This window comes from Cucurbita pepo, chromosome 11, assembly GCF_057944985.1.
Source record: "Cucurbita pepo subsp. pepo isolate OVF chromosome 11, ASM5794498v1, whole genome shotgun sequence".
NCBI lineage: Eukaryota > Viridiplantae > Streptophyta > Magnoliopsida > Cucurbitales > Cucurbitaceae > Cucurbita > Cucurbita pepo.
The window spans coordinates 2698242-2719336 of NC_141808.1; the positions used below are offsets into that span (position 1 = coordinate 2698242).

The window sequence follows — 21095 nt, forward strand, 5'->3', positions numbered from 1 at the left end:
GGTTTGACTGCTATTTAAATTTATAATTTACATTTTTAAATTGAAACTTATAAATACTAATTTTACCTATAAATTTATTTGATTTGTTATTAACTTTCTACCTATTTTTTTCGAAAAATAAATAATTCTCTCACTAATTATTTAGTTTGATTCTTAATTTTGTAAAAACTTTTTTTTTTTTTTTTTTGTTGAAATCAAAGGAGATATAATTTTTAAGAACCTATTTTTATCTATATAATTTGATAAAGAATTGAAATAATTTTTTTTAAGAATTATGAAAATTATTATAAGAAAATTGGGAGAGAAAAATTTACAAAACCAATAAACTAAAAACTAAAAATAAAAAACATTAATTTTTTAAAAAAACAATTAATTATCAACGAAAGCCGTAGTCTCAATTTAATTTTTTATACATTAAATTATTAAATTATTGGTTCAGCTCGAGGGGATTTTTCTCCTCCAATCATAAAATATCCGAATTTATTTATTTTAAAAAATAAATAAAATAAAATAAAATAATAATAATAATAAAAAAGAGGGAAAATTAGGAGTGGGAGCAACAACGTAATCTTGGAGCTGGAGAGGAATTAAAACTAATCCTTGATATAACTAACAAGAACATGGCTACATCAACGTAACCCAAATGAATTTTCTATCGGTATTAATTAAGTTGATATGGAGCCATAACACTATTAACAGCATGGCAAGCCAAACACTAAAGACGTGATCATTTACAAATATAGAGGAAAGAAGAGACCAACCTTTCATCTATGTGTCTGCACCATCCGACAAACCTTCTTCGACACTCTTACTCGTTTCTTCGGGGTATGGTGAATGCCTTGGTTTCTTGGCAGGGGGTTCCTCGTCTAAGTTCACCTCTGTAATCGAAACAACCACTGGCGAATCATCGTGTTCGACATCTGTTTTGGTTGCTTCATCTAGACATGGTGATGCAATGAGAGTGTCTTCACATAGGGGGGGTTCGGAATCGTTACTTCCCATGTTAGTATCTTGAGAGATGACGATGGTATCGACATCTTGCACTGTGGTAGCAGCAGAAGTAGGGCGTTCTGCTACAGGTTCGAGATTCTCCTTCTCATGCGATAGAGGTCTTTTCCTGTTCCTTTCTTCCTTGTTACCAGGACTTGCTTCCCTAACTTCGCAACTTTCGATGATTCCCACATCTTCCAAGTCCTCTGCCGAGGACGAGGCAATGCCCCGACCACGTTCTGGTTGAATAGACATGCACAAGTCAAAAGAAGCCTTGGATTCAAGGCCAATCGATGAACATGGAAATCGACAAGCTTGAGATGCCATTGCATCAATTGGCTGCAAACCGTCCTGTACCGGAGGCAAGTACATGAAACGGTCTCCAGTTTCTGCATCTGCGTCATCCTATAGTGAGAAAATTTTATACCATCAGAGCAGGCAGCATACTTGCAATTGTTATCAACTGGAGGGTTTGAAACTGGTATCATCTAGAACTAACGGACAAGAGTTGCTTGAAGGTGGTAAGGAAATTTTTTTGTCCATTTTCCCTGGTGTTTCTCAACATTGACATCATCAAGATCCATACATTATTTCTTTTATAAATAGCCGAACTTTCCTTTAAAAATATATGAAAGAATACAGACTTTCAAAAAATTCAAAAAAGAGAGAAGTCAATCAAGCAAAATAATAATGCATGATCATACATTATTACCAAGCATAGTTGGTGTGTGTGTGTGTGTATAATATGTATATATGGATATGTATGTGTATGTACGTATGTACGTATATATGTGTGTACGTATATCTATGTGTATGTGTATGTACGTGTGTGAATATATATATATACATATATATTATATATAGTTATGTACATATATGTATGAATATATACTTGCCTATGTGAAGAAACACAAAAACTAAATGTGTAAGAGACTGCGTTAATTTGCTTCTTTAATTGTTTAACATAAGGTAATGCTCCCAATTTTCTTAGATAATTTGAGAAGCTAACATACCTCCAGCACAGTAGCATTTGTATCGAAATACGATGATGTCTGGGCAAAAGATTGATAGTCTCCAAGTAATGACCCATTAGAGGCACCTGGTTCAAATAATTCTCTGACAACCAAGCCAGAACCGTCAATAAAGTGGTTGGGTCTACTCGAAGATTCAGATAATAGAGTAATTTCAATCCCATCGACAGCTTGTGAGCTTGACAAATTGTGATTGCATGCCACTGCTGGGCTTCCTCTTTCCAGAAGAAGCTCCACGCCAGTTTCATCCTCATTATTGGATGGAAATTTAGATAAAAGTTCATCACTACATGCAGCTGTGGACATTTCTCGAGACCGGTTTTCAAGGATTTCAAAAATTAATCTCTGTATTAAAGTTCGCTTGAGGTAAGCCTCAGCAGGTGGGAACCAATCCACATTAAGCTGGGGAGATTCATTAAAAAAACAATCACATTATTAACGCCCAATTCAAAAAAAATAAAAGCAAATCCAAGGAATATTAACCATGTTTTATGCAATAACTCCGATAGACTACACACACACACACATGAGATGCAGAATAAACTTCAAAACTGTTGTCCTTTTTCTTTCTTTTTTTTTTTAACAAAGAAACAATAATGATAAACAAGTGTTAGAATTTATCTCAAGTCTCAAACTGACACATGTCAATTGACCAACTTATGACAAGTCATATGAACAGTGAATATGCCGTGTAAAGTTGATCTGAGCATCATTAATGCTTTCAATGAGGGGGGGATCAGAGATTGTACAACACATGGCCTTTCAAACTGCTAGTTCAATTAACAAAATAAAAGATCCCACACCTCTCTTCCCCAAGGAAAAGTAAAAGATCTTTAGCAGGATGAAGAGTGAAAATTTGATACATGTGCAAAAGGTTCCGATGCTGATGCACAATCTAATTTGGGAAGGGACTTGATCGAGAAGAAATGAAATGAACATGAGAACAAAGACTTCATTGGACAGCATCAATAAAGAAAAGAAAAGGAAGAAAATTAAGCATTATAAATTAGAGATAAACCATAAGAAATATAAACTCAATCTCAGGAATCTTTCCTGCAACTCACAAAAATTATTGAAAACACTCTGCAAGTGTTTTATCAATTTAGATTGGAGGCACTTTCTTTTAGACTCTCCAGTTTAGGCTCTCATCCCATAGGCCTTTAGGCTGTGTTCTCTCTTGTTGATAATTGTCACTTAAAAAAATGATTGAGAAAACTATTTTGTTACTAGTATTGGTATTTTGCAAGGAAAAAAAATTATTAGGTTGAGGCAGTTAACTAGGGACTTTATTATATTTAACAATTGCAGAAGTTGAAACTCTCCAAACAAAAAAAAAAAAAAAAAAAAGAAAGAAAGAAAGAAACTAAGGGTGCAAGCAAAGCGAAAAACTTACAAATTTTGAAAGCTTGAAGATTTTGAACGGGCTGAAATTAAGAGGCGCTTCTGCCAGAAAAAGTTCTAGATAGTGGAGCAAAAATAATCCGCAATCAAATGAATTTTCCTGCTGCGGAAGCTGACATGAAAAATGTAGGACATGTAAGACAGCCCCCCAAAAAAGGAAAGATAAAGAGAAATGAACGTAGGACAACAATATCAAACATGATGTGTTAGCAATAAAGGAACCAGTTGAGTTTGTTTGGGTTCCATTTGACTCGAGGCAGGATTAGTGGCGCTATGATTGAGGAAGTGCACCATAATTCCCCGTTTTGGAATAAGGACAGATTAGTGGCGCTATTATTGTAGTCATGGGAAATTTGAATTGGAGAGAAATAGTAAAACTTCTAGAGAAGTTGAGAGATCACAGGAGGAGGTTCGGGAGGTCGCAAGGTTTAATGTGTTTTCATGGGCGTCTGTTATTTGACCTTTTTGTAATTGTGATCTTGGTTTGATTTTTTAGATTGAAGTCCCTTTTATAGTCGATAAGTGGACTCCTTTTTTGTGCGCTTGTTTCGATATAATGAAGTTAATTACCAGAAAATACCTCGAGTGGGAGAAACCGAAGGTTCTTAAATTTTGTTGAAATATCTTCAGGTGTCTCCTTGTTTCTCTCTTTCCATTCTTCCAGCAAATAACTGTCATACATTGCATCATGAAGTCCCAGTGATTAACAAAGAACTAGCAAAAAAAAAAATCAATACTATAAATGCAGATAAGTTCAAAGAAATAATTGGAGGCAGCTAATTTTATAATCCATAATGAAAACAAAATGCAAAAAGTAGAAACGGCCAAAAGATAGTATCAGCAAATTACTATAAAACCTTTTTTATGAGAGAGCAAACTACCTTCATAACAGAGATAGAGGAATGCATACAAGGATAAGATTTCAACTAAAAGATTTAACGTGTTTGCTTGGGATGACTCATGATGTGGAAACACTCCCTAGACTCAACAGAGTGGCTCCTCCAAAGGCTATCAATGTTGGAATCTCACTGATAAGGAAGCAAATAAATTGGCATTTTTTGCTTCAAGCTTTGAACAAAATGAGACTCTGAATCACCTGGAGGATATCAAGGTTCAGTCACGATCGAAAAATGGGGTTTTTCAGTCAGCTCAACCATTATTGCACTTTCAGAAACATAAAATCTTCAACCTTGATCTGAATACAGTGTTAAGGGAAGTCAAAATCCCCCAAAAAGTTAAAAAGTGTTCTTATGAATCTGTTAGAAATGCTATTAGGATATTGAGGATATATTAGTAATTAAAGAGGAGGTGGTTATGGAGATTGGTCATAATAGATGGAGTGAGGAGGGAGAGAGTTGTGCATTACTTGGTAGTGATCAAGAGGGAGTGTGCAAATACCTCGAGAATTACTTCTTTATGTTGTAATTTATTTGGATATTGCAGTATAGTTATCCTTGGTATTTTCACATAATTTCTGAGTTCCTAACAGGAACCTAATCCAAGGCAAGCTTAACACAAATGAGCTTCAAAGAAGACTTTCAAGTTTCTTCATCTCCTCTGATTGGAGTGTTCTTTGCAAATCGGACTCAGAAAACCAGACTCACATTTTCGTCCACTGCTCTATAGCTTATGATTGTTGACTAATCAGCTCTCAGTTGTTGGTTGAGCTGGTGCTTTCCTAAGCCTCCTGTTTGCTTAGGTAACCAGCTGTGTATTGGTACCAGTTTTAAGGGCCGTTCAAAAATTCTTTGGACTAATGCAGTTAGCTCAGTACTGTGGTGTGTCCGGTCAGATAGGAATCACAGAATTCTTTAGGGGTCGGAATCTATTACTGCTAGTTTATGGAACCTAATTTGCCACCACGATGTCAGTCACAATTTCCTTCTAATTATATTTTAATTCACATCCATGGCAAAGGAGAGGTTGTTTGGAAACCCCTTGGCTTCATGGGGATATCTCATTTCCCTTCTCTTGTATATGCCTCATTGATCAATATATTTCAGTTTCTTATAAAAGAAAAAGTAATAATAAATACTCCAAAGTTTCTTTGCGTCCACACTCCGACACATTTCCTTTACAAAGACTGTCTCATAGGCCTCTTCCTTTTCTTTTGAATGGTTGACCAAGAAGAAAGTTGCTCTAGAGTCGTCATGGTTTTGTGTAAAAGCGGGTAAATGGTTAGCTAGCAAAAGAGAAAAGACATTTCTGCGAAGGAGCTGGAAGGAAAAGATGATCAAGGTTTTCCTTGCTTTACAGAGAAACGAAACTAGGTGACAAAGTTCTACTCTAATTTTTCCTCTTCAATAAATTTTGGCTTTATTAAAAGAATAAGAGAGAACAAAAAATCAACTGCATACATAACCAAGCTAAAACAACACTGCAACGCAAAGTCTCTCCTGATACACTTTGTAAAGACAAATCCTCCTCCGATTCAAAATTATGTTACATTTTTCTTTATAAAAGTGACAACCACTTCATTCCAAAAAAAACCAACTCTAACAGCCTAAGGGACAAGGTGTCCCCTTCACTAACAAAGAGAGGTTCCACGAATCCCAAGATACAAAACTATACTACTAAAATAACATCAACAAAAAAATAATAAAATATTTAGTACTAAACTTTGATGTTTGTCTATGTGGACTCTAATCTATCAAAATTACAAATTTAGACTTTGAGCTTACGAATTTTTTTAAATTCACAAATCTACTAAACACAAAACTAAAAGTTTATGATTTTATTAGACATAAAATTTAAATTTGTGTATAATAAATCAGTTAATTTTTCAAATCCTCAAACTTTTCAGTGATTTATGAGATATAAAATTGAAAATTTAGGGTCTATTAGACACTTTTAAAAGTTTAGTTCAAGGATTAAACAAGTAATTTAACCCAAAAAAAGTAATAAAGCAACAAGAAAAAATTGTATTACAACAGCCAAAAGATTTTTTTAGAAAAAGGCCAACAAAAAAATTTCAAATCAGAAGATGAAAAGAGATCATTTGCAATATTGCAAATGAAGGCAAGTACTGAAAACACGTCTGAAGTCTCCATCAAACTTCTCAGTAAGGAATAGACTAATTATCAAGGCTGCCAAACTAACCATGAAAGCAAAGATTCACCTTCGTTCAGATAGCTTAGATACATTGTTCAAATCAATATATTGGACTTAATAAAAACTATAAAACGAACTAACCATGACGGTAAAGATTCACCTTTGGTTGGATAACTTAGATACACTGTTCAAACCAATACATTGAACTTTATAAAAACTACAAAAAAACAAAGGAATACCTTTGGATGAGATTTTTAAGACCTGCGTGACTTCCTTTAATAGAATCCATATGCAATATACATGGTACTTTCATTGACTTCGTCAGGTCTTCATCTGTAACAAGACAGAAGTTATGACTGATGGGAGACACATATTGCCCCAATGAATGAAGAACTTACCGCTATATCTAGCCACTTCACCAGGATGGCATATGACCATTAAGCTCCAATGAAGGCTGTTATAATAAACATTTAAGTTTGAGATACCCACTTCTAGTGATGTTTAGCTTAAGACACAAGGAAACATGGTTCCTGAAGAGAAAAATCTTACTTGAAGTTTATAGGAATGAAGATATAATCCTTTTCAAATAAATCCACTTTCCGTGTCCATTTCCGAACGCGTAGAAAAGCAGCTCTGCCATCTGAAGCACTAGATGGATCTTTATCAAGGTCTGCCAGCTTCCTAAAGAAAAAGCTATTGAAGAAGTGAAATCTATGCTTATCCTGGGGATCTATCTGGCTCTTCAAATACCTGACAATCAATTCCATTTAGAAAGGGCGTGTTCCATCATTTGCAATAAAAGTTAGTTAAAATGAAAACCAGTCATCCAAGCAAGGTAATGGTGAAAATTAAAGAATTGTGGATCAGCACTTCTTTAAATGAGAAGCTGGAAATCCCAACATCACTAGGAGAATGTACAGGGGGGAAACCTCTAATAGTAACAGTATTCAATCATGATTACAAGAAATCACTATATAATTTGACTCACTGGATGTAAAAGTCAATGATTGTGTCATTGACAAATGTCTCTGGTTGTAACAAGTCAACATCCCTTTTACTGATGGAAACGGCATCTGGATCTCCTTTGGGATAGACAACTTCTTCAAAAGGCTCATCAAAGCTGCAAAAAGGCTCATTTAAATTGGAAGGGGAAAAAAGATGGTCACCACCAGATAATATACTCAAGTTCATGCATTGATCATCGAATAAAATAGAGCATACTTTACAATTACAAATAGAAGGTGAACAAAGATTGATCCGCATGCATGACATTTCAAATCTCATAGCATAGTAAACATGAGAATTTTTTACTCAAAACTAAAAAAAAATTAGTTTGAGTAGATACAAATAAAATTTCAAATAAACTAACCAAATGTATTAAAATATGAAGACTAGCTTTAAAAAACGGAAAAGTAGAAAATTCCACTCACTTGGGAAAATAATGTCTTTGTCCACCTAAATCATCATCATCAGTTCCTATGCCCGCACTACAAGACATAATAGAGGTAGGCAATAAATCAATGAACAAGGGAGACCAATATACGTCAAAGGGAATGACAACAAAGTTTATTGGAGAATGCAACCAGTCATGCATGTTACCTGAGAGACATATTTCGGATAGCCGTCTCAACCATAAAATGAAGAACGTAAACTGTGATACTTCTTTAGAATATACCGCATAAACTGATGTATTGACGTGTTGCCAAGTTTATAACTTCTATTTTAAAAAATTGCATAATGATCAACAATATAGTGATAAGGAAACACAGATAACATACTCGAGAGACATATTCCAAATAGCCATGTATCTGGAATCCAAAGATCTGATTTTTTGTTGTTTCTCAGACCAGTAAGAATCAACAAGAACAATCTTTACTTCCTTAATGCCTGGACCAAGTTCATAGGCAATATTAGTTAAGCTAACAAAACGAAAGATATTTATCACATTATTAAGAACACTGATGACATGACACAAGAAAAAACCAATGAGAACGTCTGGAAGAATGCAAATGTTAGCAACGATATAATTGAAATTCTATCAAATGTTTATGCAACTGAAATCTAATTCCAAAATCTCGATGTACTTTTGCAGAAGTCCACTGACCAGAAGTGTCACACGAATTATCACATTGACCAGCATCTTTTGATATAACATGGAGCTTGATCATCACATATTCAACCTGCATGCCAAACGAAAAACTGGCAAATCACGACAATGTTAACTCAAATATCATGAAATTTAGTTTCTAAAAAATAGTTATAAGCACTCACTCTTTGAAAGCACTGACACTCAATATCAATGAGATCGTCTACTCTCCATTCAAGGTTAAGGAATTCATTGCTTCCATAATCAGCAAAACCATTTATTTTGATGGCATTAGGTGAAAAGGTTAACGAGGGACTGGCACAGTAAAAATCTCCATATACAATATAATCGGGATATAGGACAACCTCCTTGTTAAGATCATCCTATAAATTGAACGGAGAAAAGCTTCAGTGCCCAAATGCATATATTCTGGACAATGAAATTGGATGACTAGAATCTGCCTATCTTCAAAGGAAAAAAAAAATAAGAAACATGTTCTGCTGAAGTAATCAATGCTACATCCTAAGTTGTAAACAGTTTTATTACCCAAAAAAAGGTGAAGTTAGACATACCAGAATTATAATTACAAAAGTAACTTGATAAAAACACTCCAGAATAAAAGAAGATGCATAATGTTTCACTAATTCAATTCTTTCTTCCTAACCTAACGAGTGTTTTTCCCTTCAAACATACTTTCAGAATAAGAGGAAACTATAGTCTCCTTCGAGATTACAAACAACATGAACATCTTGACAACCTACAGACAGTTAATAATTAAAAAGTCCTGGATTCCCAGCAAACACAAATGAAAAATTGGATGTAAGTTTCAAAAAAAATTTAAGACGTGTGCGTGAACCTTTTCCCTTTGTTTAAATCATCACAAGGAACAAACTTACCATTTCATTGTCGGATGAGCAATTATCTAAATACTTCCCGTTCAATAAAACTGAAATGAGGCCAAAAACATATGGTCAGACATTGAATTTGAGTAAGTTAAGAGAGAGTTCTTTTGAGAACAGGTTTTATTCAGTGCAACTCTTGCAAGTTATATATGAAGCAAATACTTGGAAAAATATATTTGCAGAGGATGGTAATCAGGTCGATGGAAGATCTGTTATCCAGGTTTTCAAATTGAAGGAGGAAATATAAGTTTTTTCAAATTCCTTTTTCTGGTTGAACTGGGTAATGACCATTCGTACAAAGATTTGAACAGAGAAAAAAATTGAAACTTCTTGTAATAAGAGGAAGGAGAGTGGCAAGGTGTCAAGACCATGGTGTCTACTAACAAAGCTATTACAAACGTGTTCTTACTGTTCAATCCAGTTGATTGGAGGGTTTTTTTTCTTTCTTTCATTCTTTCCTTCTTTCTTACCATCAGTCCCCTTTCATAATCTTTCTTATTGATGCAATTCCTATCTAAGAAAGAACAACCAAAAGAATGTTGAAGCAAATACAGTATACAGAACATACCACCATCCTCTACAGTTTCTGAAGGAGGGCTCATTGAAGAATTCCCATTCATGCTTCCATTAGGATCTGAGAGTGCATCAATTGGCTCCCTCTATAAATTGCAAAAAAGTGTTAATCGAACATGACTAATACTCATCTATATCTTAAAAGAAAACATGTCCAGAAAGCAGAAAGAAGAGTACTTCAGCATTAAACTCAGGAAGGGTGCAATTTAACCCCAGGATAGGACTTTGAGAGCTAGATCCAATTTTGTCAAGTTCAGAGCCAAGGCTTCCTGTCACATGACCATCTACTTGCACAAACATATCTTGCGAATGGCTCTTCAATTCTGATTCTGTATTGGCATCCAATTGATATTTCCCTTCTTCCATGATAAATTGCTCTTTAGTTGTGCCCGAGGGTATATGTGAAATACCATTGTCACAACCACGATTACATTTGCCCAAATCAACATCCATATGTGGATTTTTAATCTCCTTCCCTTCAACAACGAACCCATTGGCCACAGTTAATTTATCTTCATCAAATAAAATGGATGACAATCAACAGAGAGAAAATATTGAAGGTAGCCAAAAATGAATTACTGCTCTGGCATAGCATTGTTGAACGAGCATTCATCAAAGAAGAGACATAATAAGAAAGCAATTCTGGAATGATACTTAGACAAAGACAAGCCACAGTGAGAACTGAATAAAAAGCACAATAATATATGTTTTTCTTTCAGCTATTAAGAATGCAAGATACATGATATATTTAAACATATGCGGAAAATAATTACCATATCAATCTTCCCTAATTTATAACACCGACATTGCCCTTCGATAAGTTTTTTTCTTTTTCCTTTCTTTTTTTTTTTTTTTTGAAGGAAAGATGAAAAAATATTGTTCCAGAAATCCTCTTCAGACGCCGAACCTCCAGAGGAATCGAAGTCATTACTAGCTACCTCTTTTGATAGCGTACAAGTTAGCCGCGGAGTGAAGGGATAAAAATGCACTTTAGTGACCACATATCAATTTGATTCCCTATTTGAAGTAAACGCTTTACAGCAATCAGCGATGATACCACGTAGTGAAACACTCACAAACAGATTAACATGTCGACAGAAATATTAGTTCAATTCGCTGGGTTACCATTCAATATGTTTCAAATTCGTCTGTATTCGCCAAAAATCGACAACAAAGAACCACTTAACATTCTATGGACTGCTCCACGATCTCCCTAGGGCAAAGAACTAACGGAATCAACACAGCGCTCAACTTTCTCTATACATAACTCCAGAAAACTCCCTAAATCATCTATGCCAGAGAAGCGAGACTCTGTTTTCAGTCAAAATTAAGAATTCGCGTCCAACTATCTCCTACAGGTATTTGCAGAGAAATAAAAAAACGAAAATGAAATAGTTTCCAGTTCAGGAGAACCTACCACATTCCAGAAATTCATACTTCAAAACAGCGTTAGTGTCGAGATTAGGGTTTTTGAATTTGCTGAGACGCTTCTCGGAGATCAATTCGGGAAGCTCGTCTTCTTCGGTGAAATCGAAAACTTCAAGGCCTTTGACGGAAGCGTTCTTCATGGTGAGGATAGAGCGGAACGGAAGATCGGTGAGTTCAAACGAGTGGAAGAAACTCAGTGGGTTGACATTCGCAAATTTGAGCGCAAGCTCCGATGAACAGGGGAGGCGAAGTTTCACTCAAGGCAGATTGTGTCAAAGCTTTGGCCCACTTGGTTTGCTGCAAATGGAACCACTTAGAGTCTAAAGATGAAGCAGCTCAGTGCTTGTTCACACCTTTATTTATTTACCGGTCAAAAATACTTTTAAATTTTTTAAGATTTATTAATATTTAAAATAACAAAAAAAATATATTTTTTCAAAATTATCTTTAAACTTAAAAGATAAAAAAAATCAAAAATACCCTTCCATTTCATTTAAATTGTGTCCTCTTTAGGCTTACCACTTTTGAGGCCCAGCGTCGGGCACTCGTTCCTTTCTTCAACCCATCGTCTTTACTGACACATCACATCGTGTCTATCCCTTCGGGTGAAGGCGAGTGGCACTCGTTCCTTTCTCCAACCCAACGTCCTTACTGACACATCACATCGTGTCTACCCCCTTCAGGTGAAGGTGAGTGGCACTCGCTCCTTTCTCCAACCCAATGTTCTTACTAGCACATCGCATCGTGTCTACCCCTTCGAGTGAAGGCGAAAAGGCTAGCACATCGTCCCGTGTCTGGCTCTAATATCATTGGTAAAATGTGGGAAGGTTTCCACACCCTTATAAATGGTGTTTTGTTCTCCTCCCCCGGCCCCGGCTGCGACATCACAGTACCAAACAGTTAGTACCATTTTAAAATCCTTAAATTTTTAGAAGAACAAAAATAGAGACAATTTATGACGTGTAGGTGTAAATAGATTATTTATGTCAAGCATATTGCCCATAAAAAAAAAAATAATTTTTTTTTGAGAAAGGTCGGAGGGTTGATATTAATTTTAAAATTTTATGAATATTTTTAATCATTTTTTTAGTTAAATGGTACTAATAAAACTTTTTAAAGTCACAGTGTATAATTAAAATAATATTTATATTTCGAAGATATTTTTGAAACCATACAACTAAGAGTATTTAAATTTAAATTTTATGTTGAATCTTTTAAAAATTTAAATATATTTTTTCATATTTGAATGAATCCTAAAATTTTAATTTAATAAAATTTGATTCAAAATACATGATTAAAATTTTATTAAACACTTTTTAGTTCAGGAAGTTATTAAATATTATTAAAAATAATTAAAGAACTAAAATTTAATTTTAATTTAGTATTGAAATGCCACCCACCATTTATTGTTTATTAATTATTTTTTATATCATTAACTTTTGTTGTTTAGTTGTCTTAATACGACTTCAACAATATTAAACACTCTTGATAATATAATAAATTATTTATTTTTTAAGGAAAATTCATGATTTTGTTGAACTAAATTTCCATTAAAAAAATTAAATATTAATTTATAGCTATGTGGTCGCCAATTTATTTAATTTAACCCACAAAATTTACCTTTTTTAAATAAAAATAAAAAGTTTATTATTGTTTTTCGGAAACGGATAATAATATATTTTCCAGTTGGCGTGGAAATGTGTGCTTCCGTACAACTTCAGAGTCCACAACTGCCCGCTGCCCGTCTGGCTGACTACATTGTACGACTTTTCTGCATATATAATCTATTTAAAACGTTACAGAAATAAAATCCAGAATTAATAGAAAGGCCCACCCTCATTTTCCAAGCCCAAATCCCCAGCTCATATCCAAAGGTCAGGCCCAGACCACTCTCTCTGGCCCAATCACTCTCAGTCCATTAATTTTTTCTCATTCTTTTATATATAATATATAATTATTAATTTCAAATAATATTTTTAATGAAACACAGACACGCATAGGTTAGCAGTAAGCTTGGCTAAAGTAAAGAAAGGGTCTTTGCCACTTGAGCCCTATGTGGAGTCTCTCGCACACGTGCGGTTCTTATGAGGTTGATCTAATAGGAGCCATCTGAAAGGGTCTTTGCGACTTGAGCCGTATGTGGAGTAACTTGCACATGTGCAGTTCTGACGAGAAAGAGCTAGTAGGAGTCATCCTATCCCCCCACACACAGAGAAACACGCACACGCACACACAAGTGACGAATATTGGCAATCAAAGCTTGACTCTAGATAGGCTAGCAGTATGCTTGGCTAAAACAAAGAAAAGATCTTTGCCACTTGAGTCGTATGCGGAGTAACTCACACATGTGCAGTTCTTACGAGGTTAATCTAGTAGGAGCCATTTGAAAGGGTTTTTGCCACTTGAGCCGTATGTGGAGTAACTTGCACACGTGCGGTTCTTACAAGGAAAAGCTAGTAGGAGTCATCTTATTCCCCACCCACCCATAGACACACGCCCACACAAGTGACAAACATTGACAATCAAAGTCTGGCTTTAGATAGGTTACCAGTAAGCTTGGCTAAAGCAAAGAAAGGGTCTTTGCCACTTGAGTCGTATGCAGAGTAACTCGCACACATGCGGTTCTTACAAAGGAGAGCTAGTAGGAGCCATCCAAAAGGGTCTTTGCCACTTGAGCCGTATGGGGAGTAACTCGCACACGTGCGGTTCTCACGAGGGAGAGCTAGTAGGAGCCATCCAAAAGGGTCTTTGTCACTTGAGCCGTACGCAGAGTAACTCGCACACGTGCGGTTCTTATGACGGATAGCTAATAGGAGCCATCCTATCCTCCCCCCCCCCCCCCCCCCCCATGCACACGCACACACTTCTTCAACATACGCCCTCACCTTACTCGGAGTCAGTCCCCTCTAATTCAATGATTATCTCTAATTATACATTTTTATTTTTCTAATATTATTTAATTATACCTTCACAACTTAGGAATGTTAAGTTGGTCACTAATTACATATCTCTATTAATGACGACGTATGATATCGATACAATATTTTAATATTTTAATTAAAATTATAATAAATGCAGTAGTTATTAGAATACTCACTATTTTCTTATAGAAATATAATATAAATATAAGATGTGAAATGACCTAACTTGAAAGACCATAGCTTAATAAAGAAAACAAAAAATATTCACATTTTTGGTCCCAACAAACAATAACAAAAATAAGGAAAAAAAAAAGAATATATTGGGGAATGGGTAAGAATTAGAATCTTGAAATTAAATAGTTACTAATATTTAAATTTAATTTTTGGGTTTTTGCATATTTTTTTAATTGAAATGAAATAGTAAAAAGGTAATTTCCTAGGGACCACATGGCAAAGTTTTGGCAGACAAAAATATGGGCACACTGTAAAAAAGCAAACAAATACACTCTCTGAAACATTTGTATGTATTTAAAAATAAAAAAATAAAAAAATAAAAAAAATAAAAACCTTAAATTTTTACTGCTTTATTCGGCACTTTTTGTCCCCATTTTCTTTTTTATCTTCTTCCTTTTTTAACCTTTTAACTTGGATAAAGCAAGACACAAAAATCCCATTTTTCTTGTTTCAGTTTATTTATGTAATAAAAAACTTTGTACTATTAAACAAAATATATATATATATATATATATTATGCTATTCCTCCATCTTTGACCATAAAGGTCGGAGTTGGGATGCTTGATCGTTGGATCTATTCTTTTTAGACGATAAAGCGTCTTCTCGTTATATTACCACAACACGTCTCGTTATTTTCCCGAGACTCCCGTGTTGACAAAACCAATCAATCTAGTCATAAACTAGTCTAAGAGAGCTGTAATAGACCTTCGAGAGGCAGTGTTGTAGAAAAACGAGTTTTCATCTTCTGGTCGAGATCGACTTCTCATTTCTTCTTCAAGAAAGCTTGATTCTCGAGAGTTAAAGAAGAATAATCTTAGAAGGTCACCTAACTTTTAAAATTATCCTCTGAACTAATCTCATTCAGATGTGGTATCGGTTTATTTACGTATCTCTCATTCAATTATCTCGTGCTCGTATAAATTTACAGAGCCAACAAATTAATTTCCCGTCACTCTCCCATTACGCAATCCACGTAGGATGAGTTCGACACTAAAAGAAAATCCCGAAAAATTGTAAAATATTATAATTTTTTTTAATTTCTAACATTTCATTATATGCCAATAATTTCTAAGTGCAAAAAGGAGCCTTCACATAGTCACATGTACGTATACAAATCAATAGTGACAATGCCAATGGCTACCATGAACTGTAGTACAAATGAAGAAAGGGGGCCACAAAAGAAGGCTGATATCATACATACCTATGCATGCATGCATTCATGCATGCACACCGATGTTCGAGTAAATAGTATAAATAGCTTTTACGTGAGTCGTTTCTTTTCATAGATTATTGTATTTTTTAACACACGTAAGTCGTGTTCGTTCATCTAATGATTGAGCTGCTTCGTTTTATATTAGAATAACTAATCGTAAAAGAGTTCATGATAATTCCTTTTTTCTCGTCCGAACAATGCGAAAATTGAACTGCTTCGTTTTATATCATTCACATAAACTGATATGACAGCTGGCGTGTAAAAGTTGATTATCTAAATGATTTTAATTATATATTTTTACATGATATGTCCCGCCAATTTCATAATTTATTTTAAGATATGGTTTAGAATAATTTCGAGATTTACTTAAACAAAATTAAAAAAAAAAACTTAGATAAAAATAAATTTATTTTAAGATATGGTTTGGAATAGATACATATATATTATATATATACATACATATATATATATATATATGTGTGTACACACAAGGGAAGGAAGCATGTATGTTTATATTCTCTTCTGAAGGCTCAGACTGCAAAGGGTTCAGAATCAACCTGTTAACGGCTGTCCCAGTTTGTTCTCTGCCATTGGACGTTGATTTCTCACCTTCCTTCAATTATATATCATATTAAAACCAGTTGTGGGGCCCACCGTGTACAACAAAATTATATATATATATAGATTTTTCATTTTATTCTTTTAAATAAAAATAATAATTAGGCACATGTGAGTTTAGAAAAAAATTAGTGAGGAGGAAAAAATTAAAGCAAACTTATTACTATTGTTTTATGAAATTGAAATTTAAAAAATTCCATATTTTAACAAAATAATTAATATTTTATTGATGTTGTCACGAGACTCATTTATTATTTATTGAATTTTATAATATAAATTGAATAATTGACTGAGCTGCTAGATATAAATTTGTACAAATTTAACAAATTTTAAAATTTATTAAACACAAAATTAAAAATTATTATTTTTTAAGTTAAAAGTTAATAATTTATAAAAAAAAAATCTTAAAATTTATAATTTTTTTAAAACATATTTAAATATAGTAAAAAAACTTTTAAACCTATATATTTTCAGCTTAAAAATTATTTAATGAAATTTTGAATTTTGTATTTAATATACAATAAATCTCTGGAACTTTTAATAAATTTTAATATATACAACTTTAAAAATAATTATCTATTAAATATAAATATTTAAAATAGGGTTAATTTAATAAAAGTTTAAGAATAGTTGAAATATTAAAAAAAAAACAAATAAATTTATAATTTGTAATTAAAAAAATTATAATGTGAAATAAAACGAAAATTTAAGCCTACACCCTGTCGCACAATAAATCAACGGACTGTTTTGCCCTTGCATGCGTCGATAGTGCGAACACATGACACACCCAAAACTTTATATTATAATATATAAATAATTATTTATAAAGTTGTCAAAAGAAATAGAACTTTTCCTAATCCCATAATCATATGATAAACGTTTAATATCGAATTACTATAAAGTATTCATTAATTGGATTAGGATAAAGTATTATATATATATAATATAAATAATGATATTTATATATTTGTATTTTTATGAAGATTAGATCGAATAATACTATATAATAGAGAGATGGGAGGGATTTTTATGTAATCGAGGCGCCGTAAATTTTTGAAGAAAAAAAATATAATTAATATTATGAAGATTTTCTCCATTGTCACACTATGATTTTTCTTTATAAATAAAAGTTTATATTAGATAGATCTGACATACGTGATAACATGTTGTGTCTAGTGGTGATCATGTTTGTCTAAGATATGTTGTCTGTGACCGCATGTCAGATGTTTCAGTCATGCTTGTCTAATACACGTTGTCCATGGTCGTATGCCCGTTCCGAACTCCTTTTTACATGTTTTTATCTTAGATAGATTTTTATTATTTCATGTTGTGTCAATATCGAAGCGTATGACTGTTCGCCAAAATAATGCTTAACTCGTCAGGTTAAAATGTCCCAAAATGTATATGGGGGATGCGACTAGTCGTTAATTTTTCCTACCCTGATTTATATACTATTTGAAGTCGGGATGTTTATTTCTTTGTTTATAGCTACATAACGTTGTTTTCTTCATTTCTTTCAAGTCATTTGAAGTGTATTTACTCGTTCACGTTTTTTAAAAATTTATTGCAAGCATGACTCGAGGCCCGAGCATACATCGACATGCAGTTACAGACAACATGATCACACTAACCACTACATGATCACGTTTTTTAAAAACATTGTTAGTTGCTTACGATGTCTGAATTTCTTACGACTGACTTGTTTGATGGGTTAGAACAAGTGCGATTATGACAACTAACAATTATTGTTATTAATCATATAAAACAACAAAGGAAGACGTGGGACGCCAAAGTAGGTTATGTCTCCATACTAATAATTAACGGGAGAAGTATTCTGATTCTCGTAGTACCAAAATACGAAGCTAAAATTATAATTTAATTTTTTTTTTTTTTTGTAAAAAAAGAAAAAAAAGAAAGAAAAAAAAAAGTAAAAGATGAATGTGAATAGTGGGAAAATAAGGGGGTGGAGAAATAAATAAATAAATAAATAAATAAAAGAAAAAAAAAAGAGAGAAAAAGAGAAAGGGAAGGGGCATTGAGAGTGGGAAAAGGGAATTAATTGTGTCGGGTGATGATGTGTTACTGTCGCTTTTGATTTCCCACAAGAAAAGCAGTCGGCGCCGCCGTGGATTGCCTTGCCCTCCCCTCTCTAATTCTCCATTATTCTTATCATTATGTTTTATCATCGAAAATGATTGTACCCACGTTTCTCATTCCTTACTCACTACACCCACTTCCTTTTTTTCTTTTTTAATATTTTTTCTTTCATTTTTCAAGCTATTTTATTTTATACGTATTTTTTAAACATTTTTTATGTTAACAATTTTCATTTAATTTAAGAATAGTATCGAAATTTTAAAATTATTTTGGAGACATAAATAATTAATTTTTCTTAATTTTAAATTAATTTTTCTTAATTTAGTTGCATGTATTAAATTTGTATAAAATTCATATTTTAATTTTTATTTCTCTATATATTTGATTTTTGAGAAGTTGTAAGAAGGACAAGTCAGTAAATTCACCCAGTAAATCAAATTAAATATATAAAATAAATCACACACATATCCTACGATAAAATGGAACGTTTTGCACTCAGCTCTGCCGGTCAAATTTTCTCACCTTTTTCACCGTTATGGGTTAAATAAAAATAATAGTAAATAAAATTTAAAGGTAAAAAGATATATAAATATATATATTAATAAATAAAAAAAATGCACCGAAATGGTTTTCCATCTTTACATAAACTCCTCTTTCAATTCACACTTTCGTCTCCAACTCTGCATGTTCCAGTTCTTCCTCCTCTCTCTCACAGCCCTTTTCTCATCCGTTTCCATGGCTTCCTTTCTTCCATAAGAATCGATTAATAAATTCTCGATTCGTTGTTTCAGCGTCCAGGCGAGACGAACGAATCATTTCAGACACCGGAGATGCTTCCTTTTCAGAGTCATTACGGATTCCAGAGCAGTTGGTTGAGTTATCGCGACGGCGATCATTTTAAACGTTCGATGTCCACTGCCGGATGCTCGATCGTCGGAAATGCTGCAGATTCGTCCAAGGACGAGAAGAAATCTACTGAAGCGAGTCGAAGTCATAAGGAAGCGGAGAGGAGACGGCGACAGAGAATCAATTCGCATTTATCTACTCTCCGTACGCTTCTTCCTAATACTACTAAGGTAATCGATTAATTCGCGAAATTGTTGTGTGCATTTTGTTTTGTTGATGTTGAATTGACGAAGCGTTGAGGTTTTTGGATATGGCGGATGGAATATTTGAATTAGTTTTGGACTGTTTGTTTGTTTTATTGTAGACGGACAAGGCGTCGCTACTGGCGGAAGTGGTGAGTCATGTGAAGGAGTTGAGACGGCGAGCGACGGAGGTTGCGCACCGAAGTGCAGACCAGTGCGACGGCGACGGCGGTAAAGTGCCGTGGGCGTTCCCTAGCGAGGAAGATGAAGCGACGCTCTGTTACTGCGATAACGAAAACAGGTTAATGAGAGCGACAGTTTGTTGCGATGAGCGGTCCGGTCTGAATCGGGATTTGATTCAAGCGATCCGGTCGGTTCACGCGAGGGTGGTTCGGGCCGAGATGATGACGTTGGGCGGGCGGACGAAGAACGTGGTGGTGTTGGAGTGGAGCGATGGCGGCGACGGTGGCGGGAGAGAGGAGGCGTTCGTGGGCCTGAGGCGGGCTTTAAAGGCCGTAGTGGAGAATCAGGCCCAGAATCTATCGGGTCATAAGCGGGCAAGGGCCTGTTGTCCAATAGAGGACCCGTTTTACATGTGCTGACGTGGCCTAGCTAGTTTGTTTTGGAATTGTCAGTTGGGAATCTTTTTTGTTTTTGCTTGGTGTAAACTGGGAAGGAATCAGGTCCAACACGAGAGAGAAAAGTGACCGACATGTCGGCTGTCGCACAACAGACAAAACAACGTAATAAGTGCAAAAGCTCAGTTGGGGGTTGAATCATGTCGATGGTATATCTAAAAATTCTTAATTAATTTCCTCTTTTAGAATCGTTTGTAGCAAACAAAAATCTCAAAGTCTTTTATGCAGCAGTGTACTATTTGATGAAATAGTACACATTTCAAATATATAAACCCTAAACTAAATATGACCCATGTTAGATGAACACGACTCTCCACAATGGTATGATATTGTCCGCTTTGAACATAAAATCTCGTAGCTTTGTCGTCAAGTGAGAGAGTATTTATTGATTATAAACTCATGATCATTCCCTAAATTAGTCGACGTGGGAACTTTCATCATCCAACAGCCCACTCATATATTGATACACCATATGGTAGTTTGCTTAGCTCAATCACGAATCACTATAATTATATCATATCAAGAGATAATCATGCATAAGTCAAGGGAACGACTATAATATTATTTGTTATGAATACTGGAACTATCCACATATTTAGAGATGCCCACGACCATATGAAAGCTTATCGAGAACGAAGAGCCAGAGTCACTGAATTGGCAAGTCATCAATCCCTAAAACAGACTATGGAGAATTCCCATTTAAATAGAGTTTGTGAGAGCAGAATAGAGAGAGATTTATCGTTATTAGTTAAATAGGATTAGGGACAGGAATTACATTCTCCGTCCTTAAACCACTCCCAATTCCCACGTACATCAAAACCAAC

At 34.2% G+C, this 21095-nt stretch overlaps 2 protein-coding genes across 6 annotated transcripts; one reads left to right on the plus strand and one right to left on the minus strand.

The window, feature by feature from the left end:
• Positions 1 to 583: 583 nt before the first annotated feature.
• Positions 584 to 11795, minus strand: LOC111805344 (Cysteine proteinases superfamily protein). 5 transcript variants are annotated; one of them, XM_087128446.1, is made up of 16 exons: positions 11452 to 11795; positions 10212 to 10510; positions 9871 to 10120; positions 9456 to 9505; positions 8745 to 8942; positions 8578 to 8653; positions 8252 to 8360; positions 7904 to 7960; positions 7462 to 7593; positions 7023 to 7223; positions 6872 to 6927; positions 6713 to 6806; positions 4003 to 4093; positions 3415 to 3534; positions 2004 to 2423; positions 584 to 1395 (listed from the first exon to the last, which is right to left on the minus strand). In XM_087128446.1, exons 1-16 carry the CDS (start codon positions 11600 to 11602, stop codon positions 769 to 771), a joined length of 2931 nt encoding a protein of 976 aa, XP_086984572.1. In that variant the 5' UTR covers positions 11603 to 11795; the 3' UTR covers positions 584 to 768. The 5 variants fall into 5 exon arrangements, with proteins under 5 accessions (XP_086984572.1, XP_023546146.2, XP_086984571.1 ...); XM_023690378.2 differs by having other exon boundaries at positions 10030 to 10120; positions 10212 to 10546; XM_087128445.1 differs by having other exon boundaries at positions 10212 to 10546.
• A 7379-nt stretch (positions 11796 to 19174) lies between these two features.
• LOC111805896 (transcription factor bHLH30) lies at positions 19175 to 20543 on the plus strand. Its single transcript, XM_023691181.2, has 2 exons — positions 19175 to 19621; positions 19756 to 20543. The coding sequence occupies exons 1-2, from the start codon at positions 19376 to 19378 to the stop codon at positions 20233 to 20235; spliced, it is 726 nt and encodes a 241-aa protein (XP_023546949.2). The 5' UTR covers positions 19175 to 19375; the 3' UTR covers positions 20236 to 20543.
• Positions 20544 to 21095: the final 552 nt, after the last annotated feature.